The following is a 23,032-nucleotide window of genomic DNA, read 5'->3' as shown; positions in this document are numbered from 1 at the left end:
AGACTCTAACATAGACCATTTTCACCTCAAAAACCGTACCCGATTATAGACCAAATAGTGATTTTGTATATCCCATCAGAGACCAAATTGTCACTAAATTTATTCAGTTATAGGTTGAATCCCATCGCCCGGATTCATTAATTAAAGTACTAAAGCGAAATACATGGAAATTAAAAAAACAACAACAGATAATCATTCCCCAGGCTCCATCCTAGGCAGGCAAACCTGATATTGGACCTAAATGCAAGCAAATCTATACCCCATTCTAGACCCAACAGCTAAAAACGTCCCCATACTGTGATTTGCATTAACTGACCCCGGGCCGATAGTCCATTTGACTGCAGCTCCCCTCGTCAATCTAGCTGATGTTAATGTCGACTCACTCGTTATTGCTTTAGTAATCCTCCATACTCGAATACAGTTCTTACCCTGAATAAACAAAAGCAAGCAAATTGCATAGTTTCTAATTTTAGACATATATAAACTTGGTCATGGATTGGTCATAGTTCAAACTCATTGTCAGTTTCGATTGAGCAGTAAATAACAATTGTCCCTATTTACAATGTAGCAAAGTACAAAGAACAATGGTGAAATACGACCACATTTTTATACATTGGAGAAAGTACTACATTGACGTCGAATTCTAAATTATTTTTCGGATTAACAATATGCCCGTTCCCATATGTTATATTAGAATGTAAATGAGCAGTCATGGTACTTTATTAGAACTGTATAAAACATTAAATATCAGAGGAAACGTGTGTAAAACGAGTTACACTCTGTATTTGGAGAGAATAATGCACGACTTATGATGGGTGTATTTTTTTGATGTAATTTGTGATAGATGTTTTCTTGCATGGCAAACTATACTTAAAGTCTTCATTAATACATTTATTGTTGAGTATAAATTACATCGAATATTGTGAAATATTAAACGTTACAAACACTATGAGAAGCTGGTAACGTGGCATATCGATCCATCTCATTGTAAAATAGTATGTTTGTGTTTGGAGATAGCAAAATAACAATATACAGAAATCAAAACTACTGAAAAAGTCACAACAAATTAATAAATTCACTTGACTTGATGTCATGTAGGATCAATTCTTGGCTACACGTAAAAGTTGGCAAAGTGATTGGGTGAAGATTTATTAAAGGATGGAAAACAAGAATGTCATGTAGGATCAATTCTTTTCTAACCAGGAAAGTTGGTACAGTGTTTGGGTGAAATGAAGAATAGAATGTCATGTAGGATAAATTCTTCGCAAACCGAAAGATTACTACTCTTGTACAACAAACCAATGGACCAGTATATGTATGTATTTTAAAATCACTTGCTTAGATCATTCCAAACAGACCATAATTTGATGAATTTATGTACTGGCTGACCGTGTGCACTCTGAGATCTAACAATCATTAAAGTTGGATGAGACATCGGTTGAGAAACCTCCATGAAATCCAGAATGAAATTCAAATAACGTCTGGCAGCTGCTTTAAAATTGAACTATGTGATTTCTTACCATCAGCAGAGCCGTAGAATGTATCATTATTTCGGAGTATGAACCACTACAGTTATTTGAAGACCGTTTAAATGGCATAGCATATCATATGTGAATTTTTGTTATGCAATAAAAAAAACTCGTATGAAATTTTAATTTTTTTGCTCGATAAAATACAAAAATAAATTGTATAGCTACAGTACAGTAATAAGATATATACCTTACACAATTCAATCTAGCTAATCTAACTGTATACAATAATCTATGATAGTTGTACGTGATATAGTTATGCAATATATGGCTTATATAATATTCTTACTTCACGATTTGTGCACGTGTCATTGACTCAAATACCATCTGCGTATTAAATGTATTAATATCTCAGAGAGTGACACTTCATTGATCATCGTCATGTCATACATTCTATTACTCGTATATCATTTGAATGAATACAAGAATTGCATCTCAATAGCATATTAATCGTCTTGGGGTTTGTTTTATTCATGCGGTGACTCAATATTGTCATACAATGGGATATCAAAAGGACTTTTGATCTTGCCATTATCAAGGTACACCACCTTTCTCCGTAGAGTACATCATATAATTACATCCGGGTTCCTCACATGTTCATATACTTTATTCACTTCATTATATCGAAACAAAATAAATAGGGATTAAAATATAATGGGATTGAATGGTCATCGACATTGATATATAGGTATATATCTCCCCTGCCAGCTAAAATCGTTCTGATTCCATCATACTGTAGTATGTGTGTCTTATCATGACGTCATTTCTTGACGATGGAGTGTTTCAATAAAACAAACGCATTGTCAGAATGACGTAATTCAAATCTCAAATAACACGGCAGTTACAACACAATGATTAAGATGTATAGATGATTTATAGAAATTTAAAATAGGTGCGATAACATGTTATACAAGAAGCAGTGTTGATACGAACACTTAATGCTTCGCGGAATATCACATCTTATTTCCGGTATTAGCGAACTACCTCATTAGCATATTGGAACGCCATTGGCAATAATAATGTTTACACTGATTTCGAACAAGTGATCGGGCGTAGAGGGCAGAGTTACTCGAATGTGGCAGAGCACTTAATTCGTCAAATTACTGTAACAGATGTAATACTAGCGAATGAATACGCAAGTTGAATTTGTAAACAATTTTAATGAGACTGTTGCCTTAGAATGAATGTGTAGATCGAACATTGCAGCGTAATACCACAGCTAAAATAAGTCATTGTCAATATCATATACATATCATTTGTGAAGTATTTGTGAAATTTAAACTCGATTAATACGGGCATTTTGGATTTAAGGTGACAAAATGCATGAGCATTTGTTCGACATAATTTCGGATGTTTCCGTGAATTTGATGGTTACAGGTATGTCGAATATACAGATCAGGCAGGTTTGCACTGTGTTCTTTGAAAAAAATGGCACCAAGTACTAGTGTATCAATGTCCCATTATGTTTAACGTATGCACCAAGTTTGAACAGCTTATGCCCATGTGCGACTGAGATCTGGTTCCAAAATTGTGAAAATGCGTGGTTTTAATGCTACTTTTGGCATTAAAATGGCTGCCATTCGGCCATTCGGAAACAATGAAACAATGAAACAAATGCATGTACATGCTTTGTATATGTTAACTTGATCGGCCTAAGCATGTGTGAGATATGGCTGGATACCAAACGGACGGACGCACACACGTGGTCATTCCCAACGTCTTCAGAACGAGGACTAACAGAAGGTGCACACAAATATCACAGTTATTCATATGATAATGCTTAATGTGAAATTTTGGATAATTTTACTACTACAAATATTTGTGTCTGATGTATAAATTAACTGGGAAATGGCTAACACTGTCGAGTTTGTGGAAAGCATTCCCAGTATAATAAAGTGCTGTTATACAATATAAATACAACTCGACCGTGTGATCGATCAACTAATTGATAGATTGTTTAATTGAACGAATGATTGATTGATTATTCGTAATAATATCAATTTGTGAATACTTAATTCCAGTTCAAGTACTGAGTCTGTCACATTCATACACGCTCTCAGAATTACGTGTTTATTAACAACTTATAATATAATATAATATAATTTTTGTTTGCACGAATCGTTGTTAAATTTCATTAGCACTGAGTTAGACAGGTATATGCATGGTCGCATTATCCTGGAGAGACAGCTTGTGGCAATTATTCGTCTCTCTGACGTATGTGTCCATTGATGCAGTATAGCCGCATTGGCGTGCCAATAAACACCAACTTAGGGGTTCTTGACGTTATTGCCGTATTTTAGCAGTAGGATATTATCACTTGGCAGTGGTACAAGTGAATGTAAGTATAATCGTGTCTCTGACATTAGGTTGCTGTTACACGAAGTCGGATATATGGACACTGTTCATTTGGATGTATCAGCCGTACAGTAGTAGTCTTAAGAAGCAATTTATTCTGTGATGATTTTTTTTATAGATGTGAAAGGACAACACTGATACGGAGGACTGCAGAAATATCGGCGATTACTGTATTTTAAATGAGTCTGAGTGAATCCTATCTTATGATGAACTTATCCGTCGTCGAGATTAATTAATGGTAGATGTCATTTTGGAATGCGTACCACAGTGATCGTACAGTTTTACCGATAGTGTTGGTATTTACCATAACACATGTGCCGCTTAACGGTGTACACGACTCATACTCTGGATTCGTTTCACGTTCTGTGCATGCTTCTGCTCTGTACAGCGGTAGTGGCCCAGCAAGTCACAGAGGCAGAATTGGAAGAGGGTAAGTTATCAAATCAGCGGTTTTTCCGAAATAGGACGTGAAAACATTGACATTTATAATTATTTACTAGTGATAATAAATGTGATTAGATTGGTCAATTCAACCTATAAGTTAAACTAAAAATTAAAACTCGTATTATATATGGTAATTGCAATTATGGTAATCACTATCATTAATAATACTACCCCAGAGAATCATTCTACATCTCGTAGCCAAATTGACTGTTATATTGTAATTGTAAATGATGGCTACAGGGACTTGAGTACATCAAGTGATGGATGGATAGTAATGATGCTTTTCCTACACATGGCGATAAATGCAGATTCATTTCATGTTGTCAGTAACAATAAGAAAATCAACTTAATTCGTGTTCTTTAAACCCACGTGTTTTTGATATAGCGTAATTGATTAGCATATTACATATTTGGTTGGTCAATAACCAATGCGATTTGAGTAATTTCCATCACAGAATCCAAGTTGCAAAAACACGAACGGGTGTGATATATCGACCCGTTGGTATCGTACTAGTAGCCCCGGGCCACGACCACAATTTGTATTTGGAGTGCAACTCGCGAACCCGATATCCCAACTCACATTCGTGCCATACCCGTTAAACGATACACGTTGCATGTTACCGCAATTACGCCAGAGGACAACATAACACCAGATCACATTTCAGAAATACGGTAACAGAGTTCACCGAGTTTATCTAAATAACCACCGTGGAGCAAGGTTTTCTCAATACACACTGTTTATAACAACACCAGCTGTCTAATAACCATTATTATATATATGTGTACACTAACGAAATATATTGTGTGTGTTTTTACTTATCGTGGAACTACCGAATTTTTGAATAAAATGCCCCTATTCATATTAGCCTGGTGTTATATGATCTTGTATTTGCTGTTAAAATAACAATTAGATTGGACAGGGTATCTGTGTATTATGACTGAATCTCATCAATGCTCAATATCCGTTTTTAATTTAAACTATTTACACAGGTCTGTCCTCTTATACATGCACAAATGGCATGAAGCGTAAACAACATATGTCAACAGAGATTTAAATGTAAATAATTATTATGGCTATTTTAACACACACACGTATATGTAAATATCAGTGGACGTAATGCGCAGTACTCCGGTGTTACACGGAGACACGTGCAAATACGCTACATTCATACTACGAAATGTATACCCATTTTTTAGCATTTTGATTTTAACTTTGTTATGAAAACGTAGCATCCAGCAACGTATATGAAACATACACCACTGTCACTTAAGCTAAACAAACGCTAGTTTGATGAATACATGGCTTGATTTGGGTAGGACATTTCTATGAAAACAAAGTATTAGAGCGATAATCGACGACTGTGTTGTTGAAGCCGTTTTAGCCTGCTTAATCCCAAAATGACAATCAGGGTTATAATGATAAACGTGTGTGAATATAACTGTACATGGTTGCATAATGTACAGTAATATGCAAAAGGCTATTGTTACATTCACCCTTGTATACTGACTACCAAAACCAACGCCACCGAGTCCATATAAAATCGATGCAAATATCGACTAACAATTCCAAATATTCACCGTTTTCTCAGTAGAACGTATCTGTAATTCTCCATATTTGTGATTGGACTCAGAATGGTATATTTGGAAACGCCAAGAGATAGAGGAGTGAGGGGGTAACCCAAAACAACTTCCGGATTTCATGTGATGTTATCTACTTATACACTGGCTTTAATTCTTTAATTAATTTGAAGAACTAGGTCAATATAATTTCTCCATCTACAAATCGTTCCTTAATTTCCAGCATCTGTTGACATTGACACTGACCACTAAGAAGCCATGCCTTATTTACGTCTTCGCTGCACAAAGTAACTCATCCCTTAAACAACGCACTCACACTTTTAGACCAGCTTCTATAAAGTGTGCATTGGGGAGGTTTATGTCCAATTGAGTTGTCTCTCATTAACGCAAACAATCAGCAGCGTCAACGGAGTCGCTAACTGACTACTCGCGCTGTCAATTACTTCGCCGGAGTATAACAATGGAAACCAAGTAAAACATGTAGTTGTTTGTTTAAAGGCTATATGGTATGAACTGAAAGATAATAATCACTGACAATATATGGAAAGTAATTAAAGTTATATGATAATGCACTAACTGAATACTAATAATTAAGATAAACCCTGAAGACGAAATAACGCAACGCTCAAAGTAATAAACAATTATTATTTCCAGAATAATAATGTGTTAAAATAAATTAACTAGAATGTAATTCCAATATTCTTGCGAGGATTAAATATGAATAAAACCCAATATGTTATATCCCGACTACACATCCAAGTAATTTCGTTTACAATGGCGTCTTTTATTGATGTACAATTGTTATTTAATTCGATATGTATCACGAAATTGGGAACGTGATTCGATTGAATACATTCGCGTCTGTGTCGGAAACTAGCAAAAATATTATCACTGTTCTTCGTGGAAATAATTACTGTTTTACAACGGAGATTTATTATTACAACCCAGCCGATGTATGTCTTATGAACTATGAATTAGTCACCATAGTGACCAGTGCGGTTTAAAATATCATGTGCGATTAGCATCAATACTAACTTCAATTTTTTATTTTCCTAGTATCGAAAAGAAAACATCTAAGATCATTAATAATTGATTGCAATCCTTGCAGCTTCAGGTTATTTCTCGATACGAAAATAACTACATACGCAAATTACAAATACGATTTTGTAGTATCCGTTTTTTATCTCGTTGTCTCATTGTATAATTACACCTTAAAATTAAAACTACGATCTTGAAAACAAACTTAAATCATCTATTTGAATAACTCCATCAATTCTGCGTTGAGTTATTCTAGTTAATTCAAATTTATATCTGCTCAAATACCACTTGTACTGCTGATCTCTGCGTATTTTAATGTACATCAATGGAATGGAAAACCCCTAAACACGAAAAGTAGAAAACCCGGGAAGTCTATGACTATTTATGAATTGAATAAATTCTATTTGAAATATAATATTATCATGTATCAAAGTCATATGCAGGAAGAATCAATTTCCAAAAGACGTATGAAAGAAAAATAATGTGCAAAAAAAGTCATTTTTAGAATAACAATGAACAAAAATTAATCACATTGGGCATCCGTTGATTGGAGATCCTCTGCAAATTGCACAATAGACGTACAATATGAATAAATACGAACAGTGTACTACGATACAACATTCACTGTAGTATTGTTGTATTGTTTTTTTCCGATGGGAGTGTGGAAATTTGGCACGAAAAATACAGAAACGCACAATGAAAAAACAAATTATGGGAATAACACATCTATGGCTCTCTGTGAAAACGTATTTTGCATATAAATAAAATCTTGTGGCTGCATAAACATAGTTGTTTTACCGTAAACTTAGTCAACGTACGTATAATGTAATTATTTGCTCACTGCAGTCAGCAAGGCGCAGCATTAAGTTATATTTCCTCGGGTCATTTTGTATTTCTTAAAATAGTCAGTATTTCTCCACTCACTTAATATGCCGAATGTTGTTTATATGTTGCATTCCAGTCTATTTAAAACAGCCTAGTGTCACTACGAACCCAGATTTCCTGTTTCGAGTGTGTCTAATCACATACCGGCTTACACAAAGAAAATACCATTGCTGTTTTCCCGGGTATAATATGAACGTTATGTATACAGCCCATAGTCCGATCGCTCAAATGCATATCAATTTTAATGTACCAGACAAATGAGAAACACGCACACACAATCAAAAAACATTCCAGTAAACGAGATATTTCCCAAGATTCATGTTTTTAAAATGTCATCAGACAAAAATGTATGTACAGTTTATGTCAACATACTTGAGGATGAAAGTCGAATTTAGGTCATTTATATGCAAACTATATTCCACAAAGACTTGACTATTCAAAGTTTATATGTGTTTTGTTAGCTCTGAAAGCGAATTTTGGGAAATTCTTGTATTGTTTTAAAATGTGCATTTTTCCAATCATACTCAAATAAAACAATCATATCTAGTATAAATAGTAACCCAGAATACTGCGACACCGGGCTTATAAACACATTACTACAATTGTGAATTCAAGTCAGAATTGATTCCGTTTTTGCAAATTGTCTTCCGAACCTGAAATGTTATTTTAATGGCAGGATATACGAAAACCATTTGTGAGCGAAATAAACTAATCGGTTGCCATGCCACCTGCAACACCTCTATTCTAATTTTACTAATTTCAAATGGGAAAGGTAAAAAATTGGGCAATTTGCATAAATAAACATTTAAATCAAGTGAAAATAAACCTAGCGCAATTGACATTTTTTTCATTTTGACAGATTTGGTACCATTGGTGAACAAATGTCATGAAGATGTAAAATCAAAATATGGGCAAAGATGGGATATTAGTAAGGTGTAATGTGTAAATCTTATATATTCTAATATATTATAAATTGATTGAATGAATTGTTGGGGAATTTGATAACTAACACGTATTTCGATTATCCAAAGCCAACTGTTTATATTCATGATGACAATCACTAGCACAATTGTATTCCAAGCTTAAAACATTGCTTGTGACGTCACTTTTACGTCATAAATCCACTGATTAGCTACTATGTATAGGGTCAATATTGCACACAAGTTGAATCTGAGAAGCAATTGTTAACCGAGAGGCCACTCCGACGAAGTTAGAGATGCACGTTAACGTTGTTTTACATGTAATATTAAATTTGACGATCTATTATATAGTAATTATATGTTATGATTGCTTCATAATATTATCTTCGTTTTCGTTGTTCACCGAGTAATTAAGACACTGTAGTGGGTGGCGATTATGATGCAGCATTACCAGTAGTACTGCGTTAAAACTTTATAGACACTAGCGCGAGTACTCTATTGGTTCACGCGCGTACTCTACGAGTGGTACATTGTCTGTTGAGTTTGTTTCACTCCTTGTACTGTAACTCGTATAGTATAACGCGCGTTAAAGTTAAAACGCATTGTTACCGAAATGAGACACGGCTACAAACAACAAAAACCAACCGCGGTTTTAATAAACTTGTATATTACACACGTTTCCAGACTCAAAGCGTACATGCAACGGACACACTATTATGTCCACTGCTGTATATATGGCTGTCATCAGCTACCCTAGCTGAAGTTACAAAAAGAGTCGCGTTATGTAAATATATATTGTCATTATGAGGGATTAGTACAATAAGATTTTAAAGATTACGCCAACTGCGGGAGGCAACCGATAAGTGGCTGATAAATGGCAATTCTAGGAAAACAGAAACACGATAAAAAACAAACAAACGGTAATTATGATTGTGACGATAACCAACCAGGGAAGTAGATTGCTGACAATGAAGACCGGAGTTAAAGTGAAACAGTCAATGTAATGTTATACAATGCGATAACACATTGCAGAGTTGGTACAATGACGTGATTTTTCAAAAATAGTTCACACAAAGTTCATGCATAAAGTATCTGCATAAAATAATCTACCCGAAATCCATAAATTTAATTTCAAACCAGATGCTAACTGACTATATCGAAAACCTCTGTGCTTATTAAAAAACATATTTTTTTTTCAAAAAAGTGTGAATAAAGAAGATCCAAGATATAACTCATCTATTTCAAACGACACTTATATGTTTTCTGAATTGACTACCTTATTTAGCCAACCAGATTGTTGTCACTTTGAATTCAAATACATATGAAAATATTTGAGATAAATATCCCCTGGGGGAATCAGATAAACGCATGTTTATAAATGTAATACAAATTGCTTGGAAATGTATCATATAGATTACAGTATAATAGCAAATCACAAATCTAGACGACAACGCAAGCAGAAAAAGGGCCATAATTAAATGTGTAAAACTTTACGTGCATGGTATTACGTAAATATGTATTATTTTATATGTAGATTACACAACCACACCGATGATTATCACATGTTTTAAGAGAACTGCCAATCTGTGCGTTCCAACAAAAACTTGGAAATGATATTAATTGGATAATTAAACATTGTGAGGAGATAACACTGTATTAACTAATTCAGATAACTCTTACTAATTGTTATTACTAAATGAATTTATATAATTATTACATTCAAAACACAATCTTAAGTAATAAATGTGAATTGAATAAATGTTTACAAATCTTATTAAAAACTGAAAAAACAACACTTCAGCTTGAATGTTTGCCGGGGGAAGATCAGTGAGTCGATTTGTTTCTTTACAATTCCCAGTAAATACATTTGATACGTTTTGTAGAAATTAGATGCTTTTGTGGTGCATACCTTAATAGCATTGGTCTGAGTAATTCGCTGTACGCATAACAGATTAAATACACATAGATTAATTGCATGTCAAATGGATAACACAACTTATAAATAATACTTAATAACTACACAGTATTATGCATTTGGTTATTTTAACTTGAATTACCTTGAATCCAATTTGTTTTTGCTCGCGCCAATTAAAATGAAACATATTCAGACTGGTTCCCATGTGCTAGTTGCGTATTTTTGGGATTGGAAATTCGAACTTTGCACGAGTAATAAGCCAGTAGTATCAACATGAACAAAAATAAATACACAACACAAAAGAACCTGTATACTAGTATGTCTTGTTACAGCGGGGACGAAACTAATACTGTGCAAGAATACCACTGCACCCGCGAAACAAGTATATCTAAATAGTGAATCAGCCGCAGCGATTGACGTGGAGTAAAATATTGATATCACTCATCAACATAACATGAACATATCAGTGTGTTTATTTTTACAACAAAGAGACTGCGTCATTCGTACGTGCTTCTTTGACAGAACTATATCGTTCATGACAGCTTGACAATCGAATGGCCTAGAGGGCCGACAGGTGGCTATTTATATTCTGTAAGTCAATTATTAATAATTGAAACACCACTCAATTTGAGCATTGGAAAATAAGGATGCAGTAATTTAGTATTTGTAATCCAAAGCTGTGGATACGCATATGCTTGACACGTCGTTTCAATGACCGTGTACCACATTGTACCAATCTGATTAAAATCTGATGTAGGTATGAGGCTCCAATTTTTTTATAACCCTTTATATTATATTTAGTTGTATTTTATTAGTTTGAATAAGTCGATTTTTTTTGTTTTTCTTGCCGTTAATCAGTTCTTAGAAAATTGTGGGACAGAAAAAAACCCCAAAATCGACATATTCAAACTAAAATACAAATAAATATAATATAAAGGGTTATATGTAAAAAAAAAAAAAAAAAAAAAAAAAAAAAATGAAGCCTCATACCTACATCGGATTTTAATCAGATTGCACATTGTACATAACCAATGCAACGAGTCTGTAGCACATTCTTGCAATCGTAATACTTCCTAAATTTAAAAAATATATTGTACAACAACTCATGATCATTCTTGTGTTATAATAACTAAATAGTTACAAACTAGTATACAATTTGTGACTATTCCAAATGGGCGCTGAACACTGTGATTATTTTCCGGCAGATAATTTAATTCGTTTCGAAGAAGCGTAATATCTACGACACAATAATCTCGCCTAGCGTCAATAACATAACAATTATTATTAGAAACTGCAGTATGTATCTTGTGACTAATAAATATAATATGTTTCTTTGATTCCATTGTTTTAGTGATAATTTGCTAGTAGAAATCATATATACCTTCTCATATAAGACACAGTTCGAAATTTGATTGTATCGCCTGACATTTTCTTCAAGAAATAAATTTGAAATTCTTACATCACGACACTCGAGTTGCGTAAATAAGACCTCTAACTACTAATTTGTTACTAATTAAGACAATATATTCTGTTTTATATTCTTTAATTCCAGATTATCAGCTGATTTTACTGAAATGGTACTCCAATCACAGGGTTTGTAATAATTTTGTGACAAATGACAGAAAATGACGCTCAGTTAAATCTAATAATCACTGAAACTGTTTAGGAAACATTTCGCTCGTATAGAGTCGTATGTATGAAATTACGCCCCCCCCCCCCATGGGAAACAATCGATAATTACCTGAAAACTGACATTCCTTCAAAACAGATAAACGATAACAAAAAAAGAAAACCGATTATTATGATTGTAATGATAACCAACTAGATTATTGACAATGAAGACCGGAGTGTTAAAGTAATAAAGGCAACGTAATGTTATAAAATTAAGTTGTGCATAGCAGTGTGTGCCAATATAATGTATATGTACGATAACCCAGTACAATAAACATTTATAGTTTTGAGAAGACGACATTTATATGTTTTCTGAAATATTTATCTCTTTGGGAATCAGATAATCATGCGCGTGGCCCAAAAAGGCACTATAATTTAATCTGTGAAAACTGTATGTGCAGAGTGATATGTAAGTATTTAACAGTTGATATGTAGATCATGCAACTATATTCTGATCAATCAATCAATCAATCAACAAATTACATCATGATATTAATTAGATAATTGAACATTGTGCATTAACTAATTCAGATAACTCTTACTAATTGTTATTACTAAACGAAATTACATGATTATTACATTCAAAATGTGAATTCGTGAATAATAATATACATGTCAGATCGTATGCAAAATATATTCAAAATTCGTCAGTGCGAATGTTTGCCAGAGATGATCAGTGAGTTTTTTTGTTTCTTTCAATTCCCAGTGAATACATTTGATACGTTTTGTAGAAATTAGATGCTTTTGTGGTGCATACCTTAATAGCATTGGTCCGAGTAATTCGCTGTACGCATAACAGATTAAATACACATAGATTAATTGCATGTCAAATGGATAACACATCTTATAAGAAATAACTACACAGTATTTGGTTATTTCAACTTGAATTACCTTGAATCCAATTTGTTTTGCTCTCGCCGAATATAACGTTATTCCTGACGAGATTTATGCGATTGCACGTAGTTTGATAAGTAAAAACGAGACTGCCTTGGATTCTGTCCGCCATGTTTTTCATTCATTCATGCTTTATTGATATAAATACCGTTCGTGACAATTTAAAAATCTAAATTTAAAAAAGAATTATTGAACAACAGCTCATAAGTATTCATGTGTTGTTATAACTAAATATTCATTAACTGGTACACAAGTCGTGACTAAAACAGAAATTATAATTTAATACAATATCCGCTCTACATTTAGTTGTGCCTCAATGTCCAGATCGTATCGACGGACATTTTCTTCAAGAAATGAAACACTTGTTCAATCACTCAGTAAATCTAAACGACTGTTGTAGCGATATATTACTAAACTGGAATCTGAGCCAAACGGTGATGGTTAGACGTTGTAAATATTAATAATGCAATTTTTATGCTAATTTAATGTATATTTCAGAAATGTGGCAGAAACGAACCGTTTAAAGTACAATATTTGACTATTTACAACTCAAAGACACATAATTGACACTTGAAATCATCGAAAAGTGCAAAACGCACTTGAAGAAATCACGGCACTCAAATAAGGCCACTAACTTACTAATGGTTTTCAAGACAGTGATGAATCTGTCTTATATTCTTTAATTCCAGAATATCAACTGGTTTTACTGAAACAGGGATTGTAATTATTTTGTGACAAATGACAGAAAATTAAGTTTAGTTAAACGCAGTAATCACGGACTGCAACTATTTATGGACACAATCTGGCAGTAATTATCTAAGGTAAGCCAAGCACTTAACTGAGTCAACAGCAGTATGCTCACACGTGACCCTCAATCATTAGCGCCATCATTGAGATCAGAATTGGGATTAGCTCGCATTTCATTAGTGACCTCAATTTGAGAAGAGATTATTTTGCTTTCCTCAGATGGTTAGCAAAAAAATATCATGGCTGACATATTGAATTGTCACGTCGCGCAATATAATTAAATTACAGGCAGCGTGTCCAACTGCTAATATCACCGAATTGCTCATGAAATTAACTACGAGAGACGTATTACTGTAGTCAACGCGAACGTTAAATGAATCTGTGTGTTGAGAGTAGTCAGTGCACAGTATTCATATTTGTCGGATATTACTTTATTACCCAATTGTAATGTGTGAATATGTTCGATTTTTTGTGCAGAGATAAAGTAGCCAAATCACGTCGGTGATAATACAATTGGCAATCGGATTACACGTTGCGCTTACACCGACTGCTCATGAATATGATTAATGATGTTTTTGATTAAAAACTTCTCGTCGACTGGGTTGACCCCGGACAAGCCATTTTTCAATTGATGTGCATGCCTAGATAGCAATGCACCGTTAGAAGATAAATAGTCGACCAATTTTATTTCTTCCATGGAATTGACACGTGCTCTTTGATTTGTGTAAAAGCAATAATTATTCACTGGATTTTCATTTTGCTATTTTCGTCAATCCGCTGAATTAAATCCATCCATTGAATTAAAACTCATTGTTTTCCTTTCAAGCTCGTAAAGGTAAAACCCAGTGCATTTCCCTAAAATAGTGAGTGATGGTTTTATAGTATTTCCATACCATAGATACTATCACGATTTCGTGTATACGAATCAGGAATAATGTTCTTAATGTGTTAGATGCAATCATCTACTACTCCGCTGAAACATTTTAATATTACAAAACGTGTCACTATTTAATTTATTTCAGCAATATCGACATATATGTATTATTAATTGTAACTGGTTCCATTTGATTAGAGATTTGAGATTTGTTGTCCCGTAAAAAGTATTTGATATTAAAAAAAATGCTCAATTATAAACGAACCAGGTCGTGTATCAAGAGAATAACCATGACCTAAATATACCGAAATTTAACGCGGTTATTAGATTACATTAAATAGTACGCTGTCGCAATGATTTGTCAGTTTATTCAGACTTAAACAAACAATCGGTTGTCGTTCACGGGAAATGTATCCCTTAACGGTGTTTTGTACCACGATCGTAATATTGTTCTGTGTGTGTTCAAGTGGATTGAAATCAAAAACGTAAATGTCAATTTCCTCTATATTTGAAACATGGGAAATACGGCCTTTTAACCTAATCATGGCTGGACGTATCAGCGCATATTACTGTGGCATCGTAGACACGCACTGCTTGCCCGTTAATACGGGCAGAATCCACCATAAATGAAAATGCAAAAAACGACACATTGTAAAAAAAATATTACTGTTTCATTCATTCTGAGGCTGTCATTCTGAGGCGAGTCAGAATAATAATATTTTTTTTTATAACAGATGATGAATAATCCGATATTTATAGATAATTTGTGTTAAAATCACTTTTAATCAATCAAACGTCCAACTCGTTTAGAATCACCAAACCATGTAGTGATGATCGATTACCTGTGATACATACTGGATATATTACATGTTGGCCGTGCACTCAATCGTTTGCAAGGCGCCATTTTTTAATCCGTAACACGTGAAGATAAACGGCGAGCCGCAATAAAATAAAAATCAATAATTTTAGATATCTCCGTACTAAATGGTATAAATCTGATTCGTCAATGCTACCAGATTGAACTTTTGACATTATAGCAGACAATCTCAAAATACATCAGCGTCTTAATATGTTCGCATATACAATTAAAATTAAGGGGGCACTGAAGGAAATAACATGGTTATAATTAGTGTTACGGATCCTAAGTAGGATTAAATGAAATAACCCAAATACTAATACAGTTTGCATGTTAACACTACGTCCAAAAACTCTAATATAATGATTACTCCAAAAATAAATATATTCCGGAACGAGGGTAAGCTATCAATAAACAGTATTCAAGAACAGTCATCCGGTATGCAAATGAGATTGCACGCTCTTGAATACGCGATCGTAAATTACTATTACAGCGGATACATGTGATAAGCAGGATATATCTCGAAGGACCCCGCATTTATCGGAAATTCAAATAATTAAAAATTAACAATTTTCCACTGCACACAGTTTTTCACGATACTTCGAAAGCGCGTGATTAAAACGTAGTCGTAAAGCGTCAAGCCCTTTTCTCAAAGCAATTAAAACCGTCATTAGTTTTGGTTTGTGTACGTTAATATATTTGATGTCGCAATGTATAATGCTATATTGGTCAATGGGTGTTTTTTATGGAATTATAAAGTGTTGATACATTTATCAAGTGTTATTTCGTTTCAGTTGAGCGAAAATGCAGCGCCATCCTTACGGCAATAACAACACAAATCACAGTGATGATAGATAGACATTTATACCAGACGTGATGAGTTGGACAATGATCAAATTTAACAGGACACGTGGGGATACTGAGTAATGGGCATGATACAGTTTTATTAGCTAGTTATACATGTAAATATCAAGATATATTCATAATCAAGCGATATACTTGACTAAACCGAGTGTAATATATCGCCAATTGACAACCCAATCAAAGGGTTGGTAGGAGATCTGGTTGGATTTACGTGACCTACGGATGCGGAAAAGGTATTCTCAATCTCATCGACCATGGAATGCCACCCCAGGCTGCATTTCCTGAATGCATCACTTCAGTGCCCGATACAATTACATTTAGAAAAATACGACGTTCTAGTTTGAGTGGGTATTGTGTGTGTGAAGTAAAATGAATATGCAAATAGCTTCATTGGCCGGGATCGTTGTCGGTAATATGTTGAATAAGGTATTAATGACGTAGCACTTGAACGACTTTTCCTTCCGGAAGTATTAAACATGATTTATATTAATCTGTTGACTTTCAAAAGAAAATTTAACTGCCGACTCTTAAAGCGGGAGGGTCGTCACCTGCGCACGCGCGAAAATTGAGTTCAAAGCGATGATAACAACACACGTTAAGAATGCAAAGGCTCATGGGTAGACGCTTGTTTGGAAACAATGACACGCTATGGCCACCTGATGCATGCGTAGGTGACGACTCCCACGCTTTAAAAACTTAATGTAATTCGACATAATGACGCACTTAACCCGTTCTATAAGAGTGGATGTAAACATTGCAAACCAAGGAAAGTATATCTTAAATACATCAGAAGCAACTGTGATGTAGTTTGTATTATTATACTGAGTAAGTCTAACATTTCGTAAATGGCTTCATTGCAAGATCTCTCCTGCCCATGTTTCCAATGACAACCTCCAGAATGTTCTTCATTTCTGTCACATTTTTGTAGGTAACAGCTTGCTACGGGTGAGTGTTCATACATGAGGCGCGCGCACACAGACAGAAACAGTACACTGCAATGGGGCCACTCGGGCCTAAATAAAATGCAATATGACAACACAATTCCGGTTAAATTAACAATTTAATGAAACTCATATGTATGTACGATATAAAACGTATATATATATATACCTTGAAATAAATAGAAGCACTAAACGTCAACAAATCTTGCAATGCCATGTGATGTGAAATTCAAGTAATCAGCGATAGTTATGTACACGGTGCCGCGAATACGGTCGACCGAGCGATATACTAGTAGTCGTGCTGTTCAATAATTATTTCCCAGTTAACTCGTTCCAAGTAATGCAAGATCCCATATTGAGCAGATTATGTTACAATTGCTCGACCTATTCACAAATTAAAGGTGATTCTCTGAGAAAACGCCGACAAACCTCAACGGTGAATCAACAATTTCGATCGATCGTAACGTCTGCCCAAGCGCAGAAGCCTCTTTGACCGTGGAGTCTCAATATGCAAATATATTGCGTCATTGTGATTGAATGCTAGGGCTATGTGATATAATAATATATTATACTAATACCAATTAATTTTCCATAGTGCCATCATTTCAAATTATTCGCCATAATGCAATTGCATTAAAGGGACACACAACCAAATTGCAAGTAGTACATAAAGTATACGCTTACCCATTGTAGGTTCAAGTTGACGAGTCGTCCATTATTGTCCAAATATATAACATTCCCTTTTCATTGACTGGAGTGTGCATCATTATATGTATAACGGTTCAATTTTCTAAATTACCAAAATTGAATGCCTGGTTGCGTACCTGATATCTCATTTATCACAGTAATGGCGCCGTTAGTCAAACTCTGAAAGTAATTCATTGTTCATTAAAGAGCTCGTGGTTAAATATTACCTTAGCATGATCGAATGGTAAGTGTGTTCGCCTATCACTGCGGGGGTGGTAGATCCTCTCAGCCGGTTATTGATACATCTGTCCAAAGCTTTGTACATTTTGATAGCATCATATCGGATTAGGATTATGAAATGGAGATGGCATGTTCTGTGTCTGTTGTCATAGTTTTTGAAAGAGAGGTTATTCGATGTTAATATCAATGTTGCCATGAGAAATACCACACATTATTTTCGGTATTAGTCACTTACGACTTCATTATAACAGTGCAAATGCATCAGCTAGAAATCACGAAACTGACCACGAAAAAGTGGACGAGCGAAAAAATGGACACAGGCATCATATGACTGCGACCCGGGTACTGATAAGGAGAAATATGGGAAATATACCGCCATCATCTACAGACGACCACCCCTTCAAATACAACCATAATCGGAAAATAGGTACAACTATGCTATGACCATGACTTTCACTACAATATCCGTTTCCTACCTAAATTAACAGTGACGATTTTTTTGGCTTGGCTTGCTCAAAAAGAACCCAATTCCAAAAACGTTGTTTCAAGAAAGTGACACCATTTGGCGGTATGTATACAGCCTTCCACAGCGATGTGGTACACAGACCGCGTACTTCGTGGCGCGCACTCTTTATTTTTGTCGATTTGATGTAGGCATTACTGTAAAACATCTTACGATTTGATTTGTCGAATTATTAACTCAAAATAGATAAACTGGCAAATTTTAAAGCGGCAATAGTTGTAATTATCGGTCTTTTCTTTCAGATTTTTATTTTTAATGACAAAAATCCTGTGTGATTAGTTTCAAAATGTAACGGCCATGATCGCCGAAATGTGAACACTGATAGCATAGCATATGTGCTATATACCGATGTTATACATTAAATCACTCGGTGAAAGATGGTCGTGAGGTTGCGCCCGGCTCTTCAGGTGCGCCATGTTTTGAAATCCAGTTTTTCAGACTTACCAGGGGCCCTGGACGAAATGTCAAATATGTCGCCATCTTGGGAGGATTTTTATGTGCCATTTCCCATAATAGTTAGCGTCGCAAAACACAACGTTCTACGGTTCGCGTGACCGATTTTACATCTTTTCATGTGGAATTAGTCTTGTTCCCAGGCAACTGTGCGTTAAAACAATATTTCAGAAAAATTTAAATTTGAACAAAAAATTTTCAAAAATCAGAGCTATTATTACTTTAAATGTTTTTTATTGATTTGTGACAAAACACTAAGTAAACAGGAATATGTAAAATTTACGATCAATTTTGAATGAGCACATAACTAGAAGATCTACATTGAGACTATTGTCGTTCTAAAGTAAACAAGACGTCATCTCAATCTCACTGACATTTAGCGTTGGCTTTTAGTAAATATCGTAGTCCAAGGTCGGAACATTAGTCTCATTGTAAATATAATTAATCGTTATTACAAAGTAACAACACTGATAAATTGGTAAATATAACACGAGGGCCAAAAGTAACGCAGCTAATGTAAGAAACCGCGAATTTCACACTTGTTCATATGATAATATCAGATGTCCGTTGGACGCATGACTTCTTTCTTCGAGATGGGGCCTTGCCATAAAGACGACGATGTTGATGATGATGATGATGATGATGATGATGATGATGATATCTCTGCATACGATCGTCACACTGATTACAATAGTCTTTCGTTTTAAATTCACAAATTTCGCACACACATACAAACACACAATTCATGCAAATATTGCATTACCCGAAAGTAAATAATGATTTAGCATTTAAGATCGTAACGTAATACAAAAATGGCCATATGCTTGCGTGAATACACACTGACTCAATACAATTATATAATAATATACGGTAAATATGGTTATTCCACTATTTGTTCACTGTGTTGATTTTATGTTTACAGTTAGATTACATTATGTAACTCGTTTGATTCTAACAACATGTTCTCTGGTGATTGCGTTCTATCAAACTGGCACTATAGTGACACAGTAAATGCTAAAAATGAAAGTACTCATCGTTGATGGCGTTGTTTGGCGAAACCGCGTAATGCAGTACGCTAAGATAACCCTATGTGTTTAAAGTTGTTTATGAACGCTAGATGGCGTATTAACGTTATCGTGCAAGAGCAGCTAGGTATGTTGCAGGTAACAGGAAATGGAAAAGACAGAATATGATTTGATCAAAATGGGTTTTACCCCGGTCTTTTTGTTATATAGTAGACATACTCGGCATACATTACTGTGATTGGTAGGATCACACATCATCGCGATTTTCAAGGTATGTCATTGAGGCTGTACACAAGCTGCATTCACTCAACTCAAACGAACATGATAATATATGCTTATATGTTTTCAGATCAACTATGTTTTCCATGTACTGTGTATGGTGAAGATATCTGCCTTATTTGGACGTTGCGATGTGATGGACAATCTCATTGCGATGAAGGAATTGATGAAGTATTTGAAACGTGTTACGGAGGTAGATTTACCCACTTACTAATACTATACTGCCTAATGAATACTTCCGTTGAAAGAGGAGATTTTTCAGCTGAATTCTCTGACTTAGTCAGATTAACTCGTGTATAAATGTGTTCTCCATGTGTTGTCATGGTATCGTATTTTTGGTTTTTCAAAATTTTATTAGAATGTAGATATCACTCATTTTATCATGACACGTGACTACTGGTTACTAGCAGTTTGGTTGGATATTTTTTTTCAGACAGTTGTGTACGCGAATTGCCAGCTTTCCGTCGATGTGATGGCGAGAAGGATTGCATGGATGGTAGAGATGAGTATTACGACGGTTGTCATGACGACGGCAAGTATATGGTGTTTTATTCTAATGTGTTCATATTCCCACTACAAGGTTTGGAGCAGATATTCTATCTGAAATTTAAATTCAGCGTTGTTAGACAAATAAAAATGCCATGATTTGAGACGGAAAATATTCGAGATCGAGCTCGAAAGGAAATTATCGGATTAAGAAGATATTTTTAGCGTTCACGTACAGCTCCTTAGCACGGACTAGAGAATACCTTAACCCGTGCTAAGAAAAGGTGTGTGAACGCTTAGCACGGGCTAAGAAATGCTAAGAGTGGATTAAATTTAGCCAGTTTTTAAGACCTGGCTCAGACTACTATTTAGTAAAGTCCATGATTTAACCATCTGTTAGTACCTAAAAAAAAACAAAAAACAAAAAAATCATGATAACAGCTTTGACAATCAATGGTGTTGGTGTTTTGAAATATCTAATGTACGTGCATATTAAATTACAGAGCCAGAAAGGTCGGTGTCGGCATTTGGAAATACAAGCGTTGCTGTCGCCGTAATGTTTCTCATCAGCGTGGTTGTTGTCCTAATAGGACTTGTGTTTTGTATATGTTGCTGTTGCCGGGGCAACCGTGGAAGCAGACCGCGTAGCTCGAACACGCCCGCTATGAAAAACGGCACAGTGAATGGATATCGTTTTGTATCGCACTCATGTCCAATGCCGTCACATGATTCATTTGATGGCAGTGTTACATATGACGTCAGTGACGATTCCGTACAGATTAGCACCGCGTAGCTCGCCGCTAACGGCACAACGGGGAAATAGTATAAACTCATGGGAAAACGTACTTGCTTCAACAAAGGTTGCAGCGCCCGCACCCAGCAACGATGCAATACTTGTTCGTTCTCGGAAGTTCCATGACGTTGATGGCGCTGTGATTTGTATAATTGTATTCCCGATTCACAAGGACAATTTTGACCGAGGAGCATTTTACGTTTTAGGATTCAAGCTACAAAATGCAAATATTGTGTGTCATGAAAAGAACGGAAATTTTATGTAAATATTATATTTATTTAATTTTCTTTATTGGAATAATATTGTAAAATATATCGAATACTATGGAATGTAAGACTCCTATACCTTATGTTAAAGTCGTTTTTTATGAAAAGAACATGATTTTCGTGTAAATATTTGACTTATTGAATATGTGTTGATCACTTTATACAATTTTAAGAAAATTTTACAATATTTAAACAATGTTTCACTAAGGCATTTTCTGTCATTTATCAGTGTCGTTATCCAAGATATACGAATTTAAATACTTTAATTTTGTGATGACGTCATATGTATGAGTAACGATATGTGCCCACAAACAATATCAACGATAAACTTGTATTTTTTTTACGCATGCTAATATTTAGGCACATTATAGATCAATTACAATTTTTTTCTTAAAGATTTTAATCTTCAGAATCTAATTTTCATTGATGCTGACATTTATGGCCACCTGTCGGCCGTCCGTGATTTATACGCATGCTCACAAAGCGGGACGATTATCCGGGCAGGGCCAACGAACAGTATTATATATGTTTTTCACATTTAGAGACGCATTTGTTTCTCGATTACATACAAACTATCCCATCCTGTTTTCAGACCACAAAACTTCAGTTGAAATAAACAATTCGTGAATATAAAGCCCATATAAAGTGTGCGTGGTTGCTGTTGTGCTATATTTAGATTGTTGCGCGGAATGGAATGGTAATCCTAATACAATTTATTCATGCGTTAATATGTCAATAGCATATCTGTGATTTATCTTAATTTATGTCA

The 23,032-nt window shown here is 34.8% G+C and overlaps 1 protein-coding gene across 1 annotated transcript; it reads left to right on the top strand.

Annotated features, from left to right (window-relative positions):
* The first annotated feature begins 3,840 nt into the window (after nucleotides 1-3,840).
* On the top strand, nucleotides 3,841-22,999 carry LOC144353320 (uncharacterized). Its single transcript, XM_085495274.1, has 5 exons — nucleotides 3,841-3,867; nucleotides 4,003-4,314; nucleotides 20,789-20,911; nucleotides 21,152-21,250; nucleotides 21,708-22,999. The coding sequence occupies exons 2-5, from the start codon at nucleotides 4,197-4,199 to the stop codon at nucleotides 21,995-21,997; spliced, it is 630 nt and encodes a 209-aa protein (XP_085351400.1). The 5' UTR covers nucleotides 3,841-3,867; nucleotides 4,003-4,196; the 3' UTR covers nucleotides 21,998-22,999.
* Nucleotides 23,000-23,032: the final 33 nt, after the last annotated feature.

Source organism: Saccoglossus kowalevskii, chromosome 2, assembly GCF_978046115.1.
Source record: "Saccoglossus kowalevskii chromosome 2, keSacKowa6.1, whole genome shotgun sequence".
NCBI lineage: Eukaryota > Metazoa > Hemichordata > Enteropneusta > Harrimaniidae > Saccoglossus > Saccoglossus kowalevskii.
The sequence above is the reverse complement of the archived record's forward strand: the minus strand, read 5'-3'. Positions and strand labels throughout refer to the sequence as shown.